At 48.4% G+C, this 23,195-nt stretch overlaps 2 protein-coding genes across 2 annotated transcripts in view; one reads left to right on the top strand and one right to left on the bottom strand.

Moving 5' to 3' along the window:
- The window catches only part of TTC6 (tetratricopeptide repeat domain 6), a 234,798-nt gene extending 217,987 nt beyond the window's left edge, over positions 1-16,811 (bottom strand). The window contains exons 1-2 of the mRNA XM_073010817.1: positions 16,419-16,811; positions 5,722-5,801 (exon numbers count right to left, since the gene is read on the bottom strand). The gene's annotated coding sequence lies outside the window, so the exon portion shown is untranslated. The remainder of the gene's footprint in view (positions 1-5,721; positions 5,802-16,418) is intronic.
- Positions 16,812-17,067: 256 nt separating this feature from the next.
- Positions 17,068-22,832, top strand: FOXA1 (forkhead box A1). The gene is made up of 2 exons (XM_007986523.3): positions 17,068-17,525; positions 19,911-22,832. The coding sequence occupies exons 1-2, from the start codon at positions 17,454-17,456 to the stop codon at positions 21,249-21,251; spliced, it is 1,413 nt and encodes a 470-aa protein (XP_007984714.1). The 5' UTR covers positions 17,068-17,453; the 3' UTR covers positions 21,252-22,832.
- The last annotated feature ends 363 nt before the right edge of the window (positions 22,833-23,195 follow it).

Genomic DNA, 23,195 nt, shown 5'->3' with positions numbered 1-23,195 from the left:
TATTTACAGAAATTAAAGATCTACATAAATGAAGACATACCAGGTCCATAGATTGGAAGACTCAATATTCTTAAAATCACAATTCTCCCAAATAGATCTATAGAGTCAATGCAATCCCAATAAAAAACACAGCAGGTTTTTAAATAGAAATTACTAGCTGAATCTAAAATGTATACATAAATTCAAATGACTTAAAATCACCAATGTGATTTTTAAAAAGAAAAGGCTGGAGGACTTGCACTATCCAATTTCAAAACCTACTACAGTAAGCCACAGTAATCAAGGAAAAGGTCATGGCAAATCATTATGCCAAGTAAGGAAGCCAGACACAAATGGGCATATACTGTATGCTTTCTTGCATATAAAATTCTAGAAAATGCAACCTATTCTATAGTGTCACACAGCAGATATGTGACTGGTTGCAGGGTATGGGCTAAAAGCAGGGATGAAGAGCAAAGAGGGCAGAAGAATGAAAAGGTTCAGTTATATTGATTGCAGGAAATGTTTCAAAGGTGTATGCATCTGTCAAAACTCATCAAATTGTATGCCTGTACCTTGTATATTGTACAATTGTTCATTTGTGCAGTTTACTGAATATAAATTATGCCTCTATAAAGTTGTAGATACGAAAAAAGCAATTTGTTCAACTTTGAGATTTGCATGTTAAAAAAAAAAAAAAAAAAAAAAAAACCTATTGATCTCCTTTAAATTTCTGCAATAGTAGTTTGCAATAGTTCCATTGTGGATCTGTGGGCTTCAATGCCAACAATCCTGGCATTAAGCACACAGTGTCTCACCGTCCATCAAGGAGTTAGAGCCAAGCTCAGGAAACTGCTCTCTATTCCGAAACTACACACATTGACCCTAGTGGGAGCAGTCACCTAATGGTGGCTAAGGTTTACTCAGAACAAGCTGCCCTGTAAAGGGACAGCAGAGGTCAGGTAGATGGAAATTAAAGTACCTCCACTCTGACCTTTCACCTCCCGAAGTCTCTTTGAATCCCCCTCTTTCTCCTTCCTAGCCTCTTTTTCTCCTGTCCCCACAGCCCGGTCTGGCGTCGTGCACCTACCTCTCCCTTCCACCAGGTTCTCAATCCTCCCAGCTCCTCTTCAACCTGTGCTCATTCTCCCACGAAAGGCAGCCCAAACTCCAGCCCCAGTGCCCCAGCCCCTTCTACCCTGATTTCTGCCTGGGTGAACCTGCCACAACGAATTAGCCACGCGGAACAGAGTGGACAACCACTCCGCCCAAACAACGCACCTCTCCTTCGCAAAGCGCCCGCACGAAGTCACCGCGCCCCAGGCCGCGTCCTCCTCTTACCCGGCCTCGATGGCGCCTCCGCTCCCATTCAGGTGGCGGTGAGATTGGCCCTGCCGCTCGGCCAGTGTCCAACAGGCCCTTCCGGTGCCGAGGGGCCGGGTGGGCTCGACTGGCTCCACGGAAGAAAGGACGCGTTCCGTCGCCCAGCAACTAGCCGCGCGCCCTCCCCGGCCCCGCCTCTCCCGCGCCTCAGCCCTGTAGGAGCCCCCAGCACCGTGGCGCCCGCCTCAAGTGCACCCGCCTTGCGGGACCCGCTCCAGGGCAACCTCGGACTTGGACCCCAAACCTAGGCCTCACTTCTCCGGGCGCTAAAAGACACTGCTCCGGAAGAGCCTCCTGGACTGAAGCCGCCTGGATCCGCAGCTTTTACGGAACTTAACCAACTGCTTACTTAACACTCTTGCTCTTTCTACGTTTAAAAGAATAATACTGGACCCTGAGACTTAAACCTTCAGCTTTGGGGAGCAACACAGATAAATGTCTCACAAACATAATGTTGAGCGAAGAAGCCGGACACCGAGGGGTACATACTGTATGATTTCATCACACAAAGTTCAAAAACTGTGGTGCTTATGAACGTAGGCTCAGCTGGTATATTACAAATAAACAGAAGAAAGTAATAACCATAGAAGTCCAGAGAGTAGCCATCTTGGGAGTGGGACGGTGATGGTGAGTGGGCAGGCAGTACCAGGGCAGTCGGGATGGTAGCAACATTCTACTTTTAACCTTGGTGATGGCTTCTCAGATTTTCTCTTTGTGATAAACCATTGTTTTCTATTGTGTTCATTTTCTTGTGTAATATCTCACCATTTTTTAAAAGCTCAAAAAGAAAAAGAAAAACCAATTAGATAATATAGTGTAGATGAATGTGCTTTGCTCAGTACACTTAGCAGGACCACATATGTTTATTTTCTATTCCTCTATACCAACCCTTCTCTCCAAATTCAGGCAACTAAAAAATGATGTGGGAGAATGGCAGATAAAATGTACTGGAGTTTGTTGTCATGAATAGTCAAAATAAGAAATAAACGTTCTAGAGATCCTCCGTAAGATCTGTCCTGGAAGAGGGCAACGTGTTTCCCAGAAGTCCAAGATAAAAGTCTTGTGCTGCACAGTTCCCTAGAGAGGGGCCTCTGAACAGCCTTGCTTTGGAGACTGATGCATCCTCAGGCCTCCAGAAGGAAGCTCCTGCTCTAGAGACAGACAAAGCCAGGGTGGGACACACAGCTTTACCATGTGGGCCAGTTGCTTTTCCTCTCTGGGTTTCTGCATGTTCGTCTATAAAATGGAGATCATAATCCAACCTCTAAGGTTTGTTATTTCACTCCCTAACACAATATGTTCAAAAATGGTTGCTGAATGCTGTCAAGATGAGAAGCATTCTACAGAAGAAGATCTGCCAACCCTGCGATTTTACTGCATTTACATCACATCTCACTGCCCTGTGAGCACTCTGCATGGGCAGCCCCTTCAGGCCAGGAGTAAATTACTTTTCCCTCCTAATCAAAATAATAAGCAAGCAGCCAAAGTGCTTGTGAAGTGACTAATTGTTCATGGTACTATCGTGAAAGATGCACAAAAATAATATACATGCCATGTTCCTAAACTGAAAAAATATTCAAATTAATATAACCTTGAAATATGTCTATCATATAGTCAGGAAACAATTTAAATGACAAATAAATATTGTTCGTTAATACTTCATGTAATCAAAAAACAGTAACTAAGGACACAGGTATCCATGTCATAGGATAATACAATCCATGAGCTAGGTGGTATTATCATCTTCATTGTACAGATAAGAGATTATACAAAGAGATTGAGGAATGCACCTGAGGTCCCCTAGCTAGTAATCCTGTGCTAGGAACCTCTGTTCTAGGTCTAGTTGATTGACTGATTGATTGATTGATTGAGAGAGGGTCTCACTCTGTCACCCAGGCTGGTGGGCAGTGGGGCAAACACAGCTCACTGCCGCCTTCCCAGGCTCAAGCAATCCTCCTGCCTCAGTCTCCCAAGTAGCTGGAACTACAGGAGTGTACCAGGATGCCCAGCTAATTTTATATATATTAGAGACAGGGGTCTCTACGCTGCCCAGACCTGAGCTTTTGGGCTCAAGGAATCCTTTCACCTCTGCCTCCCAAAGTGCCTGGTGTTACAGGCAGGAGCCACTGTGCCTGGCAGATCTAGTTTCATTTTAAAAAGGTGAGAGTGGGAGACAGAAGAAGTGGGAGGAGGAGGAGTTAGTTATTGAGTTAAAGGTATTTCAAACTTGTTGACGTTGTAATGACTTCATATGGAAATGTTAACACTTCTAGTACCATCTTAAAGAGAGGGCAATTAGACTCAAAAGAGCAGCATAAAATCATTCAATAGTCATTGAAACACTATGATTTCCTCTAGCTTTTGCCACTTTCCAACCACCACCTACCAGTCCCCTTGCCACCCAGCTTTGAAACCCCCTGTAGTTCACTACAGCATGAATGAAAGTACGGCCAGTGTGACTTTCCAGCTCCCACACCTTTGATGTATCACCACAGAGCAAAGTCCAAACACAGTTCTCCAAAGAGAATTTGAGTCTCCTCACAATTAGGGCCCACCTAAAGGTTTATATACTTGGGAAACAAATACTAAAATCATGTCTTTACTTCATATTGTGCACAAAATAAGTTCCAACTGGATGAAAGATTTTGATTTTGTGCAGATAAGGCTTGTAAGCACTGGTGGCTCACACCTGTAATTCTAGCACTTTGGAAGGCCAAGGCCAGTAGAATCACTTGAGACCAGGAGTTCAAGACCAGCCTGTGCAACATGGTGAAACCCTGTCTCACCTGGCAAAAAAATTAGCCAGGTATGGTGGCATGAACCTATAGTCTCATTTACTTGGGAGGCTGGGGTAGGAGGATTGCTTAGGCCCAGGAAGTCGAGGCTGCAGTGAGCCAGGATCTTATGACTGGACTCCAGTCTCGGTGCCACAGCAAGATCCTGTCTCAAACAACAACAACAACAACAAAAAACTTGTAAGCACTAAACCATAAAAGGCAGAAACTATAAATAAAAATACCGATTTTTGAAACACCTGCATTAGGCATTAAAAAATAAAATTAAAATGCAAATAAAAACCTGGTAAAAATTTTACTACACTTATAGCAGACACAGGACCAGTATTCTGTGGATGCAAAGTAGCCACTCCAAATTTTCAATTGGCTAATGAAGGTATGAATGGCAGTTCCCAAAAGAAGAAATATCATGGCCAATAGAAATATAAGAATATTCAACTCAACTAATCTCATAAATATAAATTAAAACAATGTTTTGCAGTTTTCATCAATCAAATTACAAAGTTAGTAATAGAGTGTGTGCATGGGAATGAGGAAACAGCATTACTCACAGATTTCTGACGGCATCCTGCTAGATGTCATATAGCAAAATGTCTCAAAAGGCTTAAATATACCATTCTGAGCAACATAACAAGACTCCACCTCTACAAGAAAATTTTAATAATTAGGTGGGCATGGTGGCATACACCTGTAGTCCTAGCTACTTTGGAGCTGAGGTGGGAGGATTGTTGGAGCCCAGGAGTCCAAGGCTGCAGTGAGCTATGATTGCACCACTGCACTCCAGCCTGGGAAACAGAGCAGGACCCTGTCTCAAAAAAAGAAAAGGAAAAAAAAAGACTAAATACTTGCATGTATTTTAACCCAGAAATTCCACTTTTATGAACTTTTCCGACATAGAAGTATGCAAAATGTTCAAATAATAATATTGGAACATTGTTTTAATCTTTGGAAGGCAGAATCTTGTCCTCAGTTTAGTATCTTTAGTATCTAGCACAATGTTGGCACACAGAATTCTCATTGATGGTCACACCTAAATAATGTCACTGGTTTAGCACTAGTCAAGACTGAGTTGTTGCCAGACACAGACCTGAAAAAGACTGAGCTCTAGACTTAATGTTCTAGAGATGAGGAGCCAAAGATGCTGAGGCCTTGGGGAACACACAAGGACATTTCCCATGAGCCCCTCAGTCACTGGACCTAGTTTAGTGTCTGCTTCTATTAACACAACTCACCACTAGCAAAAGTCTCAGTCCTTGATTTATAGCAAAGCTCAGTTCACTGAGGGCCAAAAAAACTTGATACTATCAATATTTTATTTTAGCATCAGTTACTTTAACGATTATGTCAAATGTAAATCAGCAAATTAAAATGGCAAATGTAGTGCAAATAAACTCAGAGTGTGCTTTCCTGCTAGACCCATAGGTAGCCTTTCCTGTAGAAACCAGCCACCACAGAAATCCTGGAGGCTTCATGGCTGTACTCCAAGATGGTGACATGGAAGGAGTAGAGTCTTTTGATGAGTTACAAGATGAGGATGAACTGGAAAGAACTGAAGACACCATACCTCACTTCCACTAATCCTTGTTCCTCTCCTTATCAGTCAAGGCCCCAAGGAAAACAGATGGTACACTCGAAAGGGTTTTCCTGGGGGAAAAAATTTGAAGGTGGGATTAAAGGGAATTAACAAGAGAAAATGAGTCACTCAAGGTCTAGCAATATTAGGAAGGTATTAATACTTTTGATCTGAAGGGGCAAGGGGGGAAAAGGAGGTGTTAACAGAGCCTGGTGAGAGCTGAAGCTGTGGAAGATGAGCTGCTGATGGGACTGTAGAGACAGAGACAGGAAGTAAAGGTCAAAACCACAGTGAGGCAGGGAGAAAGTAGGAGGCCTAAGTACTCCTACCACTCTACCCTCCTGCCCTTCAGTCCTGCACCGTTGTCCTCCATTGGTCAAACCCATTTGTAAGTCCAAAGACAAGGAAGACTAAGTAATGTGGTCCATAGAGAACTAGGCAAAGCGGGGAGCTGGAGAGTATAACAGAGAATAACCAGCAGAGTCCCCTACCAAAAGTTGCCTGTACTGCCATTGATCCACAGAAATGAACATATTGAGACAGCTTCCATTGCCTTAGGGTCTTCTCTGGCATTGATTACCTCCAGCCTTCTTCAAGCACCTACTCACCCCACCTTCCCCATGGTAACCTAATTAACATCTGCCAGACTTCCCTCCAGATTCCAAACTCCAACGCGGTTCTAACATCTAAGCTTATGGAGTTCAGGAATGGACCCCTGGGAAGTCAGCTACCACTCTTCTTCAGAGCACCTTGGAAGTCTGTCACTGGGGCATGACCTCGGGACTCTTAAGGCAGGATAAAAATAGCAAGCACTGAGCAGAAAGAAAAAAAAAAAAAACTGTGAATAAAACTATCCATTTGAAAAAGAAAAGATACAAATAACAGTAATGAGCCTGGTCCAAAGCAGGTGTACTTGGCCAGGAATTAAGGATTTATTTTTCTTGGAGGTAGTGGCTAATGTTTAGCATTCCATTTACACGTTACATCTCCAAAGGGCTTTGCTTAGATGTTCTCCAGCTACGGTAATACACTAGAGATTTTGCTGAGTTTTAGGTCAGAGCCATTCCTTTTCTGAAGGTAAATATGTAAGACTGTTGTATGTGCTTTGTAGCCTAAACATTGAACTTAGAGAACCAATGCCTGGTTTACGCTTAGAAAAACTAACAGCTCTCCCAAGTAAGCTGTAAAAACAGAAGCTGCATTTAGCCAGAGATCACTGCCTGAGACTTCTGTGTATGATCCCACTTCCCCCATACTCACTCACCCACATACCAATCCAAGAAAAATTAATAAGCTTTGAAGATGTGTTGTTTTTCTGTTTTCCAGTGAAGGAAATATTTTATTTTATTCACCTGGATTCTGATTACTGAGTGAAGCAGAATTCAGAAACCTACCGAAGCTGGTATGCAGGACCTTCTTAGCCCATCCAAACTCTGTCTAAAATTTGTGTGATGTTTCTCATGAAAGAGTCCTGGATCCACAACTGAACTGCAGCCCTTCCAAACTTCGTCAGTAGGAGAGTTTAATCAATTTCTGGTCTTCACTTGAGCAGACATACCTATATCTGAGCAGACAAATCACTGAAACCCCTCTGTGATTTGGTCTTTTCACAGACTATATTGTCTGTCTTAATTAAACTTTAGCATCCCACTAAGCTTTCTTGCACATGCGAGGTAACATTTAAGTCTTTAATATTTGAAGCATACACCGTAAACCCAGCATGCTTGCTTCATTTCAGATGGACTTCAACTCCCAGGAAAAAAGTTTTAGGGAATTTAAATCAAATAATTTTTGAAGACAGCAACTAAAGCTTCCTTGATGTACTGATGTCTTGAGTTTTGAGGATTTTAGAAAATGTCTAAGTATACTTCTCTAAATGAGTTATAAGTGGTCCTAACTGTCCATGAGAAGGGCAGAGGAGGAAGGAGAAAATGTCTAAGTGAAATCAAGAGTCTTGCTTTCTCATCTCAGTTCTCCCCAAGTTCAGGTGCTGAGGATGGATTGGCCTCTCAGAAGCCCAGATTTCATTTTCTTCCTCTTCCTCATCTCCCCTCTCCTTCCTGGGTGCCTCCTAGATCCAAACCACAACCCGTGTTTGCCTGAGGTACACATAGCCAGGGTGATGATCGGGGTCTCTGAGAGAGGCATGCCCAGACACCCAATGCCTACAAGTCCAGCTAGTAAATTCAGGTGGGCTCCGACGATACTCTCAGGAGCCCAGGAAAGGCACAGGCAGACTCTTGGGGAGGCATCTTTCCTCTCTCTCGCCTAGGGGGAGGAAAGGACAATGTGTTCTGCTACCCCAGTTGGGTTGAGCAGGACCTAAAGGGTAGGAGGTTCAAGACTTCTCATCTCCTGTCCCCTTGAACCACCTTCCCCCAGAAGGTCCTTAATGTGAGCTTGATGCTGTCTCTGGATCTCCTTCGGATAGTGCTTTTCCTTTGTCATCCATCACTGACTGGGTGAAGAGTGGCTCTGCCAGTCAAGGAAATTAGGAAATTCCCAGTAGGGTCCTGGTGGACACTGAGACTCCGCCCCCCGGCGGTCCAGTTCCCATGGGAGAGCTCCCTCCTCCTCCTGGACTGTAGCTTGGAGGAACTGCGACAATGCAGAGAAGGAATGGTGACAACATACAAAAGATCTAGAAGGCGAAGCACAGGAGGCACACCTGGTCAGCAGCACCTGCCACTACATGTCCCAGTATCCAGCACCACCCAGGCTCCCAGAATTCTGTGAAGGCTCTTTTTGTTACCACTTATTGCATACTCAATCTACACTCAACTGGTATGAGGTGGGTACTCCCACGCCCATTTTACAGGTGGGAAAACTGAGGCTCAGGGAGAGCTAGTCCCCTGCAGTATCTGGATTGGAATCCAGGTCTGATTCCAAGCTGGAATTGCATTGAACATGTCCAACTGCACTGTCGATTGCAAGGAATACGCCCCAATGGAGTTTGTCTAATGAGAAAAAGTCTCAGAGATCTTCAACCTCAGAAACGAGTGGCCTGAGCCTGCCAGCCTTAAGGAGAGGAGTGTGCAGAGTGCTGAGCCTTCACCTCCCTGAGGAGGCTTTGCCTGGGCTTGGAAATTGGGAGGACAGGTTGGTCTCTCTCTTCTGCTGCTGCTGTCTTTGGAGACGACAGGCAGTGAAAAAGAGGAAAGCTTTTGCCCTAAATTTACCATAAAACATACACCACAAACCTGGATATTCAGCAAAAGGAAGGAAATGTTTGCGGTATCAATTATCCCAGAGCCTTCCTCCCCTTCGGGAAAGTCGCTTCACCACTTCTGGAGCTGAGCCACCCACCACCACAATCACCATAGCGGTTTCCTTCTTAGGTTCACACAGGTTCCTCATTTCTCTGGGTGAGGTCTTCAGGGCTGACTCTCATGTCAGCCACTACTCCAGACTTTGTTCCTACAACTGACGATTGCCAGAACCCGGCATCGGGTCCAAGCTCCTCACTTGGGAAAAGAGGAAACGGCGGCATAGAGGGCCTGGCTGGGTTCCCTAGCATATTAGAAGTTGGCAGCACTGCTGCCAATGTCAGAACCATGCTGCCCCACCCTAATCTTAACACCGGGTCCGCATCTCCACACAGCTTCTGTAGTCTTCACTTCCTCTCTCTCTCTGTCATCTCTTGGGATGGTGGTTTATTCCCATCCAGCACCTGCAGGAATTTGTGAAGCTCCTGCTCCAGTGTAAACTGACCTTTAACCCCAGCACCAGGATTTATTTATTGAAACCACTTTTCTTGGCGGGGGTGTAGGGGGAGGGTCATGAGGAGGTCAGTGGAGACCAGCAATTCACAATGGAAGGTATTTTGGCGGGAGGCGGCCAGTGGCGCGAGAAGAGTGGGATCCACGCCACCAACTGCATCCTCGAAAGCATTTGAAAGAAAACAAATCTACACCAGATCTGCTAAAACTCAAAACCTGAGTCTCTAAGGTGGGTGAGGCTTGATCCAAGTTCCGACCACCTCTCCCTGACCGCGGTGACTGAGGTCTGGGTAAGCTGTAGCTTGGAGAAGAGGACCTGAAAGCAGGAAGGTTGGGGTGCAGATCCTCCGCCGCATCGGGGCCACAGCTGAACCCCACATCCACCCGGTGGGAGAGTGGGGGTGGGAGGAACATCGAGGACACCAGATGCGGCCGGAGGACCGCACAGCCTTGTGGCTTCTCAAGTGATAGCAGCCCAGAAGAGGAGGTAGGCATGTTTACTCTTGTAACGTCTCCCCCAACTCCTGCATTTTATTTCGGGGCAATTCAAATTTAAGGATGAAAAAATGACAGAAGGGGTCTCCAGTTATTACATTTCCACAACACTGCAGATTCTGAGATTGGTGATCCTTTAAGGAAATCGTTACATTACACATGGAAAGTGTGTAGAATAAAATACTTTGTATCTTAGGTAGAATAAAACACTCTATATCTTATGATACAAGACAGAGAGGCAATTAAGGTCAATGCCTGGTAGTTTCAAGTGCGCTGTCTCCGCCGCGGCCAGCTAAGAGGCAGGCACCGAGAAAGATCACCTCTGTGACGCTCGGTGCGAAAACCCGCCCCGCAGGCGCGCAGAGCCCCAGGCGCCCCCCACAGCAGGGGCCGGAACGAACACTCAGCGCGCTCTAAGCCGGGCGCGCAGGCTCGGACTAATAAAGAGCTCTAGTGCAAGGCTTTTCCTTCTCACAACGTGGGCTCGGCTTTATTTGTTTGCCAATTTAAACATATTATTTAAACACCGATGTTTCCTTTCCAGCTCCTGGTGAAAAGTGTTGCCTGACGGAAAATTCATGGGGTTCTTCAACTTCTAGTCAATATCTGCTGTTGACAGGTGTGGCTGTTGCATTTTCACAGCGAGGAAAAGTGAAATATTTGACTGTGGGTCACACGATGACTGTCCTATATGGGCAAAGCGAGCAACTGATTCCGCCCATGTCCAGGTGCCCAGGAAAGGGAGCATTTATTTGTTATGCCACCTGATAATACTGGTTAAAATGAGGCGTGGTTGACAGAGGAAGAGCCAGACCCAACGGGTTTGGAAGCTCAATGTTCTCAGATGTCTGAGACCCTGTCTGCTGTGCCAGAGCATCTTTCCCATCCAATTCTTCTCTCAGTCCATCGGCCCATTCATTCCACAAAACCTTTGTTTTCCTAGTGCACCTGAATCAAGTCCCTCAGGTCCTCTCACTTGGGGACTTTGGATGTGGTGGATATGGTGTCTAGACTCATGAATTCTTCCCTGACTGAAGCTAACCTGGCCAGTCTCAGGGATGGGCTAGTCAGTTGACTGACTCAACAAATCTTTATTCAAAGTCTACTATGCTACAGGCTTTGCTCTGGCAGCAGGAACCACAGCCATACCTGCCCTCAAGGAGCTACTAGACCAGTAAGGGAGAGAAAAAATGAAAAAGAAACAAATAGAATTTGCTGTCGGTGTGTGATAAAAACATAGCAAGGCATCCAGAGCAAGGTGTGAACCTTAGGAGGGCAGGGCTCAGTTGGTTGTGAAAGGCTGAAACGTTTTAACAGGAACTCCAGGAGGTTGCTCTGGACTTCCACCACAGGTAGTGTCCAGTGTTAGCTGCTGCATTTGTTTAGTTTGATCCATGATTCTGGTAGGCATCCAAAATTACAACATTCAGAAAGTAACCAGAGTTCCTGAAAATCTTTCTAGTAACCCAGCAAAAGCAAATGCTGCCAAGGAGGCTGCTTCATAGCGCTTAGTTTAGAAGCAGTAGTTTTGCTCTGTGGTCCACAGAACAAGAAAAATCAAAACACTTCACGCAAATGCACAACTCTTAAAACAAAACTTTCCTCTGATGTTAGCTCTTGGAACAGCTGTTGGAAGTCCCAGAAACAGCCACCCAACAGTGCTCTCCAATCGAATTTTAATTTTAAGTAATGAAGGTAACCTCCCTCTAGGCATGCCAGTAAATTAGTCAAGGAGTCCAAAGCATAATTTCAAAATATGAGGGGAAATCAGAAAACTGATACAATGAAAAACTACCGGCAGAATATATTTTTATTTTCTTTCTAAGTGTAGGATATGACATATGATTTTTTATTAAAGCATCTGTTAAATAGCACTATGTAATTTGAGGGTAATCACATATGAATAGCCAAAGTTCAACCACCAGGGACAACTGAGAGATCGTGGGAAAGCTCCTGGGTGTGTGTGGGGAGGGGCGCGAGTGGATTGGCGGGGGCTGGCTGGCCTAGGAAGGAGAAGCTAAACACTGGTCGACCCTTCAGGAAGGATTTAGATTTAAGCTACAGCTTTAAGGCAGGATATGAAATAGTTGACTTTTCCAAGCTCCTCAGCTTCCATCACTGCTCTGCATTAACGCGGGCTTCTGCTGATGGAGAGGAATGGAGGTCCTGACCTACCCTCGCCCAGGTTTCCAGTCTCCCAGCTATTGCACACAGGAGCAGCAGGTGGGGAAACGCCAGGATATCCAAGCACCCTGCCAAGTCTGTGGCATCCAGTAGGACCTCAGCTGCTCAGGTCCTTTCTGCTCTAACGGATACCTAAGAGGTGTCACGTTTCCCTCTAATTTTCCAACTCTTTGTGTGAAGCGTGTATTGCCAGTCCCTCCCCTAGGACCCTAGTCCTAGAGTTTTTAAAGTAGAGCCGGAAAGCCTGAGGATCCTTTCAGCAGCACAGAGCAGACACCGCGCTCCCCAGGAGGGGCTGGATGAGGAGGGACTGGCTGGGGCTGAGCATGTCCTCCAACAAGCGCTGACCGGTGTGAACAAAACAGTCAGTAACTCGGGGGCCACAGACATCGGGAGATGCGCGCGGTCGCGGGGACCCAGGCCTTGGAGGGGGCGCCGTATCGGTTCCGGGGCCTCGAGAGAGGTTGGTTCCCGTTTCCACGAGGCCCCAGGGGGCACTTCTTCCTTCCAATGCTGTCGATTGCCCAGCAGGGGAACTTGCCCTTCTCAATCTTTCTCATTTGAATACATGAAAATGCGAGTTGATTTTGGCAAGGCCATGCTCTCTCACGGCCAGAGGGACGGTTTTGTCGCCCGCGGGCGAGGCCGGGTGGGGAGCAGCTCCGGCTCCGACATCCGGCTGCGGGTGAGCTAGGTCCTCGCCCCCGGCAGCTCAGAAACCCGGTGGCGCTCAGGCAGCAGTAGGGGAAAAGACAAACCCAGTAGCTGGTTTTGTTTGCTTCAATAAAATAAGGGAAAGCCCTGGTTATGTTTATGCGTTGCTTTTACACACAAAGACACACAGACACAAGCACATGCATACACAGCCAGGGTTGAGGCCGGTTACAGGATAGGACTCTGTACAGAACTGCCTGCAAAGGCCCGTCAAGTGGTCCCAGGGCCCCTATCTACTACAGAGTTGTGAATTAATCCCTTAAAGATTTAATGATGGAACGAAGGGAGAGGGGAAGGAAGGTATAAGGAAGAAAAATAAAAAGAAGGCAGCGAAGGAAAGGAGTTCGAACCCTGGCCCCGCCCATGCTTCTCTCTCGCGGGGGACCGCCATCTCGCGGCTCCCTGGCCCCTTCCCCAGCTCGGCGCACACATCCAACTGCGAAGGCCAGGCACACGCAGGTGTGACCCCTTGTGTCCAGCGTCCCAGGCCTTCCTCACTTCTAAGCTAAGCCGGGTCCCAGTTGGGGTCGGCTTTGAACCGCGTTCACGACCACAGGTCTTAGTTTCATTGGATCCGATTCTCCCCTGCAGAAGGAGGACTTAAGCTTCTTATCTGGGTGAGGGGTGGGGGTCCGCGGGGGAACTCGGACCACTCCACACCAAGCACGGCTGGGCTGCTGCGGCCGCCACCTGACAACAACCCCGTCCAGGGAAGGGTAGGCAAGGAAAGGGGACAGGCGAAGGACAGCCACAGAGGGAAGCACTGGATAGACTCGAGTGGCCACCGCAGAGCCCCACCGGCCCAGGCCCTGCTCTCTGCCCACCCTGCGGTCCTGCTAAATGGGAAGGACCCCGCCGCCGCGAGAGGCCGCGGGCTGGGCCAGAGGCGCGAGCCCGCGGCCTTTCCTTCCACCTTTCGCCGTCGTCGCCCTCTGGTTCTCCCTGTCTGGAGAATATCTAAGGAAGGGGCTCCCAGCCAGAGCTTGCTGGGAAGTGTAAGCTGAGGCAGCCCAGCGTGGTCGAAGGACCCAGTGCCGCCCAGGTACTGCGGGACTGCCTCGGGAGCTGGCCCCATGGGTGTAGCAGGCGCAGCTTCCGGGAAGGGCGGAGCCGCTTCCTCCGCTGGCGGCCACCTGGAGTACCCGCGCACCCTACAGTCCTCACTGCCGCGGCTCCCTCCACTTGAGGAGCCCGCCCTCCCCGCAACCTGGACCGCCCCGGGCTGTCGCAGACCTGTCCTTACACAGGCAAGCTTAACCCAGAACACCCCAGGAGCCGCCACGTGCCTGCCCTCGTGGGTACCCTGCCCCAAGTACACCCGTCCTCCCCAGAGCTGAAGACAGGCCTGGTTTCCTCCAAAAAGCAGCGCAATCCTTGCCAAGCACAGTTTGCAATAGCGTAGGTGCCTATTTGGGAAAAGAGATTCGAAAAGAGCAGGCTGCAGTCGCGGGACCTGGCTACCGACTGGCCAGCAACTCCCAGACAGCAGCATGGAAGTATGTATGTATGTATGTATGTATGTATGTATGCATTTCCAAGTCAAAGACCTAACACGACCCTGCTGATTCGCTTTTAAACCTCGGGGAAAGTGACTGGCTGGCATCTGGGTACACTAGAACCTCACCTCCTAAATGTGTTAGGTATCTTGCAATGTGGCCACTGAGATGGAGAGAGGCTGAGAGCTGGACGAACTGCCATCTCTCCTTCCATCTTGGCCTTAGCTCTAAGAACTTAACTCCCTGGCTGTGGGATGCATGCAGAGTCCAGTATCGCCTGGCGGTGCTCCCTGGAGGCGCCTGCGGGAAAATTCAGCTTTCCCTCTCCACGACAGGAGGCGCTGTGTTTGTTGAAATCCCCCTGGCCGCGAGCCGCGAACCTGGGATCCCTGAGCTGGATCAAGGCTCCGAAGCTGTCAGAGTCCATTCTGCATCACCAGTCTTGGGCTTTGAAGAAGCCTAGAAGAAATTCCGCTTTGGCCATCATGCTATGAAAAGTGGATTTTTTTTTTTCCTAAGACAACTTTTTGTTTTGTTTTGTTTTGTTTTTGAAAATTTGAGACTTAGTAGGTTTGGGAAGTGGGCTAAAAGAATATTTAATATTGTAATTGATCCCCCATTTAAGGTGACAGTGTTTTTCCCCTGCTTAAAGCACCAGCTTTTTGGTGCACTATAAAAGCTATTACTATCTATAAATTGTTACTCTCGGTAGAAAATACCCTAGTCTTGCTCCGTGTTATTGGAGAGCCAAGAGGGTATTGGAGAATCACCTCCAGAAGGAACAAGGAAGCTCATTAGCACTGAAAGTCCCCCAGATCAGGCCGAGGAAGCTGAGCATCCATGTACTTTACAAATGGAACTAAAGTCAGCTGCTGATGGGAACTTTGCAAAAAAGAATTAGTTTCTGACACACAATTCGCAGATACATTTACACAAACTGATGGGACAACTTGCAGTCACAGGAGAAGGCTGCATTAGGGAGGGTTCCTGCCCTCCTGAGGTCCAGGTGGATTTAATTTCATTCCTTCCTTTCCTTATGTGACGTTTCTATCCCCCACCCTTTTTGTAAAAAAAAAAAAAAAAAAATGTAATCCAATGCTTTTATCTTTTTTATTTCCTTAACTGCACATCTTCACCCTCTCTGCTCCCCTGCTGACTTAAGAGATTTGTTTGGTTCAGGGATTTAAAGTGATTCGCTTGCCAGATTTCAAGTAGAAGAGATTGAAAAGAACAAAGCACAGGGAAAAAGGTATCTGTTTGGAAGACAAGTTAAAACACATTTCTTAAAATGAGATTAATAGCATTTTTAAAACTTTGCAAAACAAGAAGATTTTGCGGATTCTTAATTACTTTAGATTTTATTTTATTGTTACTTAAGGAAACCTAGTGGTTCTACAGGCAGTACAACAAACACATGGTCACAGGACACTCAGAAACAAACACACTCAGTCACACGTGCTCAGAAATACACAAACGGTTACACACTCAGAAACACACGCACCATCTCCCAATCTATCACCAACTCATTGCCTATCACCCAGTCACTTCAGTGTTCTCTCTCCTAGGACAAGTGGGCAATCCACCACCCAGGGCCTCAGGAGAGTAAAGAGACTTTGCGTTGGGGAGACTCTCCCACCGACGTCCAGGACCGATTAGGAACCAAGTGAGCCCCTGAGATCTCAGCCCGGACCCTCCGGGTCACAGGACCAAGCGCCGCTGCGGGCAGTCTCGGGCTTCTGCCTGGCACCTCTTTCGCAGTGCACACGCGTTCCCGCGCCCAGGCCCTTGCTCTCCCAGCTAACGCGCGTGTTATGGGAGATGTCCCCTCCCCCTGACCTTTTCCTATCAGAAACCAGACGGTCGTCTCCAGCTCAGTCCCTGAAGCTGCTGAAGGGGGGCGGGAGGAGGAGCCCGGCAGAGGGAGGACGGCCCGACTTGGGTCCGCCTGCCCTATCACACAGACATCTGCTCTCAGTTGCTTCCTCTTTATGGTCGCTACAGATGACAGGAGAGAGGAGCGGAACGAGGCGGAAAAAAAAAAAGTTATGTCATAAAGATATAAACTGGTGCTGTGACTCACCTGCTCTTAGCCGCAGGTACGAGTTTCGTGGCAGCGCCTCCGCTCTGCTAGCCGGGAGCCCGGGTCGGCCTAACGTCACTTGGCTCGGCTGACTCAGATGACCCGGTTTCTAGTGACGAAGCAAAAGTGGGGCTTTTTCCCTTTTCTAGTCGGAAGCTCAGGAGGAAAGAAAGAAAGAAAAAAAAGTCTGTATTCTCCAGTCTCCTGGGGTTGAACTTTGGGTCAGGAATCAGGAGGGAGGGGGCAAGGAGAGCAGGAGGGGCGCGAGACTGGGCCGCAGCCCGCGCTCAGAAGGTGGCAAGTACCTCTGGGGAGGGACCCCGGGGTCACTTAGCCCACAAAGTCTCTAAGCCCAGTCTCCGACGCCACCGCCCCCAGCCTTCTCCGGCTATGAGGTTCCCATCTAGACCCCTAGCCCGCCCGCCTGGCCCCGCCTATTTTTTCTTTTTCCAAAGGGTGTTACACCCCCTCCCACCCCACTTCCCTCTTTCCCTAGCCTCCGGGCCTAAACCAATTACACTGCTTTGCAAACAAAGTGAGGGCCGCGCTTGGGGGAGGGGTCGCGGGGGAGGGGGCGCGCGCAGCGGTGGCGCGGCGGGGCGGGAGGCGCGGCGGCCGGACTGGCGGGCGGCCGCCTTGCAGGTGCACCTCGGGCTTTGTAGGTGCGAGCGTCTTTGTGCGGCGGACAAATGGGGAGAGGACGAGGAGGTGGGCACTCGAGCGACGTAAGATCCACATCAGCTCAACTGCACTCGCCTCGCAGAGGCCGCCCGCTCACTTCCCGCGGAGGCGCTCCCCGGCGCCGCGCTCCGCGGCAGCCGCCTGCCCCCGGCGCTGCCCCCGCCTGCAGCGCCGCCGCCGCCGCGCAAGCCGCGCCCCGCAGCTCTGGGCTTCCTCTTCGCCGGGGTGGCGTTGGGCCCGCGCGGGCGCTCGGGTGACTGCAGCTACTCGGTTCCCCTCCCCCGCCCCGCGCCGCGCGGCCGCCCGTCGCTTCGCACAGGGCTGGATGGTTGTATTGGGCAGGGTGGCTCCAGGATGTTAGGGACTGTGAAGATGGAAGGGCATGAGACCAGCGACTGGAACAGCTACTACGCGGACACGCAGGAGGTGAGAGGCGAGACGAGGCGGGCGGCCGGCGGGGCGCCGCTGGAGCCCGTGCCGGGGGAGGCCGGGGAACGGTGGGCGCCGGGCAGGGCGGACAGTCGGGCTGGGGGCGCCTCCTCGGTGCCACCGCTGCCCGCCCGCCGGTGTGGTCCCGGCTGGGCCTTGGCCGGGCCTGGAAGCGGGACCTGCTTCCCTGCTCTGTCCCGACTCTAGCAGCCGGAGAGGGAGTTTTAGGAAACTCCGGGCTTTGAAAACAGCGGCCCTGGGAAGCACTTGCCTCTTCCCAGCAGCGAGCGGGAGCAGGAGCCGGGCCCGGGGTGCCGCGGGCGGGCGAACGCTGGCGCGAGTTGGAAGCAACTCTGAGAAAGCCGGAGCATACCCGCAAGGCGACCTCTTCGTCCCGCCGTTTAATCCGCAGACGTCTTCTGATTAAAGCGCTCTGCCGCCAAGTTGGGTGTCTCAATAATGAAACGATTTCTAAATTTTATAAAACTTGTTCTTCAAAAGCCCTATGTGGGGAGAAGTGTGCGCCTTCTTCTCTAAAACCGCTGGGTGGCGCTAGTGCGACCAGAATCTTCTTCGGAACTCCGGGCCGAGAACCTGTTTCTCTTCATTGTCCCCTTGGTGGCACGTTCATGGGGGTTATTTTTACAATGTGCACAAAAGGATTACAGGGAAAACCAGGTACAGGGAGGACTAGCACCTATTAAAAGTATTTTTCTGGAAACAGCTGGCTATTACCCCCCAAAAGTTTAATTACCATTATTGAAAACGCGTATTGGAACTGCCTTGGATAATCTTGGGAAGAGGGAAAGAAAATAAAGCCCCAAGGTAGAAAAAGAATTTTAAGACGTGGACAGAAAAATATAGAATCACATAATATTTTGATGGTAACTAACTTATTTAGATTTATATATTCACAAGTTTACCTCTGAGTTTATTTGCATACCATAGTTTACTGGATGTTCCTATTTAAATCTATTTGTTCTCATGTTTTCAAACTGAGTCATACTTGCTGATGAAAATAAACTTAAGGACATCATTATTCCTTATTAAATTATCAGAGGAGTGCTTTTTAATATGCCTAGGTTCTGTATGTTTAAAATACTGTACCGAATGCATTCCCACATTGCTATTGATAAGGATTTTCGCTTGCTGATGATTTTTAAAGCAGCTCAGAGGTCTTCCAGAGATTTAATTCTGACGCAGTCATCTCGACCCTACCATTCAACTGAGACCCCTAGCGAAAGTACTTTCTAACATATTAAAGCTGAGAATTAGGAAATACAATAGCATTAAGAGAAAATAGGTAGAATTTGGTTTTTGAATTTTAAATTATTCAAGACTACTCACGGAATTTCAAAGCCGGGCACTGAAATCAGCAGCAGCAACATCAGTATGTGGGAAAAAAAGATTTATTTTGACAAACTGTGTCACCAGTATTTTTAAATAGGGGACGGTGAAGTGGTGACAAAATTAATGCGAGTTTCTAAATAGCTTGCAGAGGTGTACATGCAAAGTCACGTTAAAATAAAATGCATATAGTACATTGAGATTATTATGGCACCCCCTCCCAGCCCTTTCTGTTATGGATCTACTTTTAGTTTGATTTTTCCAAAACTTATTTAACTTCTGAGTTTGCTTCCCTTTTTAACATTACAGTTGCTACAAGCAGGTAGAAAACACTACTTCTAAATACAATAAACAACAAAAAGTCACCATAAGCAAAAACTCCTAGGACAATAAAGCCACTTGTTGGGAAATAAATGATTCAGGGGGTCCTATGTCCATAGGTGATTTGCTCTATCAGGGAGTTTCATTAACAGTCCGCTATAATAACCGAAACCGCTGTGCGGTCAGCCAGGCCTGCAGACTCAGGCGAGGAGGGCACAGAGCTGGTGCCCTGTGGCCCGCTCAGTGGGCCTGTGACGCGGAACCCATTGCACCCTTAGGGTGAAGTGAATAAGCAGAGGGTCAGAGATTAATTCTATTTTCGGAGTTTTAAAGACATTTCCCCCCAAAGAGCGCTTTGCCGAGGCTGGCTGGGGTGGAGACTTGGATACCGCCTAGCGTGGATGGAGGAGGCGATGAGCGGGCCCTGGAAGCCAGCCCCTGAGCCTGGCGTGTAAGGCGATTACACATCTTCCTGGGGACATATTTTCTGTGAGCGCTTATCTTTCATGCCTGTCGCGCTAGGATTTTCCCCCTACCGTGCAAGACATCTTTACTTGGTCTGGGGAGGGCGCTTAGCCGTTTGCCCCGGGTGGGGGTGTCCCGTGTTCTGCAGAAGTGCTCTGCACTTGCCCCCGGATTAACTCCCGGCCGGCCGCCCTCCTGTGCCCACCACTAACCCCGCCCTCCGGGGCTTCTTCGCTGTCTCCGCTCCAGGCCTATTCCTCCGTCCCGGTCAGCAACATGAACTCAGGCCTGGGCTCCATGAACTCCATGAACACCTACATGACCATGAACACCATGACCACGAGCGGCAACATGACCCCGGCGTCCTTCAACATGTCCTATGCCAACCCGGGCCTAGGGGCCGGCCTGAGTCCCGGCGCCGTAGCCGGCATGCCTGGGGGCTCGGCGGGCGCCATGAACAGCATGACTGCGGCCGGCGTGACGGCCATGGGTACGGCGCTGAGCCCGGGCGGTATGGGCGCCATGGGCGCGCAGCAGGCGGCCTCCATGAATGGCCTGGGCCCCTACGCGGCCGCCATGAACCAGTGCATGAGCCCCATGGCGTACGCGCCGTCCAACCTGGGCCGCAGCCGCGCCGGCGGCGGCGGCGACGCCAAGACGTTCAAGCGCAGTTACCCGCACGCCAAGCCGCCCTACTCGTACATCTCGCTCATCACCATGGCCATCCAGCAGGCGCCCAGCAAGATGCTCACGCTGAGCGAGATTTACCAGTGGATCATGGACCTCTTCCCCTATTACCGGCAGAACCAGCAGCGTTGGCAGAACTCCATCCGCCACTCGCTGTCCTTCAATGACTGCTTCGTCAAGGTGGCGCGCTCCCCGGACAAGCCGGGCAAGGGCTCCTACTGGACGCTGCACCCGGACTCCGGCAACATGTTCGAGAACGGCTGCTACTTGCGCCGCCAGAAGCGCTTCAAGTGCGAGAAGCAGCCGGGGGCCGGCGGCGGGGGCGGGAGCGGGGGCGGTGGCGCCAAGGGCGGCCCTGAGAGCCGCAAGGACCCCTCTGGCGCCTCTAACCCCAGCGCCGACTCGCCCCTCCATCGGGGCGTGCACGGGAAGGCCGGCCAGCTAGAGGGCGCGCCGGCCCCCGGGCCCGCCGCCAGCCCCCAGACTCTGGACCACAGTGGGGCGACGGCGACAGGGGGCGCCTCGGAGTTGAAGACACCAGCCTCCTCATCTGCGCCCCCCATAAGCTCCGGGCCCGGGGCCCTGGCCTCTGTGCCCCCCTCTCACCCGGCACACGGCCTGGCACCCCACGAGTCCCAGCTGCATCTGAAAGGAGACCCCCACTACTCCTTCAACCACCCGTTCTCCATCAACAACCTCATGTCCTCCTCGGAGCAGCAGCATAAGCTGGACTTCAAGGCATACGAGCAGGCACTGCAGTACTCGCCTTACGGCTCTACGTTGCCCACCAGCCTGCCTCTAGGTAGCGCCTCGGTGACCACCAGGAGCCCCATCGAGCCCTCAGCCCTGGAGCCAGCGTACTACCAAGGTGTGTATTCCAGACCCGTCCTAAACACTTCCTAGCTCCCGGGACTGGGGGGTTTGTCAGGCATAGCCATGCTGGTAGCAAGAGAGAAAATCAACAGCAAACAAAACCACACAAACCAAACCGACAACAGCATAATAAAATCCCAACAACTATTTTTATTTCCTTTTTCATACACAACCTTTCCCCCAGTGCAAAAGACTGTTACTTTATTATTGTATTCAAAATTCATTGTGTATATTACTACAAAGACAACCCCAAACCAATTTTTTTCCTGCGAAGTTCAATGATCCACAAGTGTATATATGAAATTCTCCTCCTCCTTTGCCCCCCTCTCTTTCTTCCCTCTTTCCCCTCCAGACATTCTAGTTTGTGGAGGGTTATTTAAAAAAAAACAAAAAAGGAAGATGCTCGAGTTTGTAAAATATTTGTTTGTGCTTTTCCCCCCTCCTTACCTGACCCCCTACAAGTTTACAGGTCTGTGGCAATACTCTTAACCATAAGAATTGAAATGGTGAAGAAACAAGTATACACTAGAGGTTCTTAAAGTATTGAAAGACAATACTGCTGTTAGATAGCAAGACATAAACAGATTATAAACATCAGAGCCATTTGCTTTTCAGTTTACATTTCTGATACATGCAGATAGCAGATGTCTTTAAATGAAACACATGTATATTGTGTATGGACTTAATTATGCACATGCTCAGATGTGTAGACATCCTCTGTATATTTACATAACATATAGAGGTAATAGATAGGTGATATACATGATACATTCTCAAGAGCTGCTTGACTGAAAGTTACAAGGACCCCAACCCCTTTGTCTTCTCTACCCACAGACAGCCCTGGGAATCAATTCCTCAGGAATTGCCCTCAAGAACTCTGCTTCTTGCTTTGCAGAGTGCCATGGTCATGTCATTCTGAGGTCACATAACATATAAAATTAGTTTCTATGAGTGTATACCATTTAAAGAATATTTTTTCCAGAAAAAGGGAATATTACAATGTTGGAGGAGAGATAAGTTATAGGGAGCTGGATTTCAAAACGTGGTCCAAGATTACAAAATCCTATTGATTGTGGCCATTTTAATCATTGCCATCGTGTGCTTGTTTCATCCAGTGTTATGCACTTTCCACAGTTGGACATGGTGTTAGTATAGCCAGACGGGTTTCATTATTATTTCTCTTTGCTTTCTCAATGTTAATTTATTGCATGGTTTATTCTTTTTCTTTACAGCTGAGATTGCTTTAAATGATGGTGAAAATTACAACTTAAATTGTTAATTTTTATCAATGTGATTGTAATTTAAAATATTTTGATTTAAATAACAAAAATAATACCAGATTTTAAGCCGTGGAAAATGTTCTTGATCATTTGCAATTAAGGACTTTAAATAAATCAAATGTTAACAAAAGAGGATTTCTGTTATTTTTCTTCACTTAACTAAATCCGAAGTGGGTATTTCTAAATATGATATTTTTCAAATTCTAGAACTGAATATAAATGACAAAAATGAAAATAAAATTGTTTTGTCTATTATTATAATGAATTTATAGCTAGTAAAAGGGAGTGAAAGAAATTCAAGTAAAGTGTATAAATTGATTTAATATTCCAAGAATTGAGATTTTTAAGATTCTTTATTCCCAGTGATGTTTACTTCATTTTTTTTTTCACACCGGCTTAAGCCTTCTGTGTTTCCTTTGAGCCTTTTCACTACAAAATCAAATATTAATTTAACTACCTTTCCTCCTTCCCCAATGTATCACTTTCCTTTATCTGAGAGTTCTTCCAATGAAAATAAAATATCAGCTGTGGCTGATAGAATTAAGTTGTCTCCAACGGAGACTCCTGAACCCTCTTCTCATTAAAAGAGAAACAAAACTTAGCCATCAGGGTAGCTCTGGAGGAGGTGGGAGGAGGGGAGATAATTCACTCTCGCAGGGGAAGCGTTGTGCCTACAGGACATTTTAGGGTAGCC

This window comes from Chlorocebus sabaeus, chromosome 24, assembly GCF_047675955.1.
Source record: "Chlorocebus sabaeus isolate Y175 chromosome 24, mChlSab1.0.hap1, whole genome shotgun sequence".
Classification (NCBI taxonomy): domain Eukaryota; kingdom Metazoa; phylum Chordata; class Mammalia; order Primates; family Cercopithecidae; genus Chlorocebus; species Chlorocebus sabaeus.
Note: the sequence above shows the minus strand (reverse complement) of the source record. Positions and strands in the feature narration are given on the sequence as shown.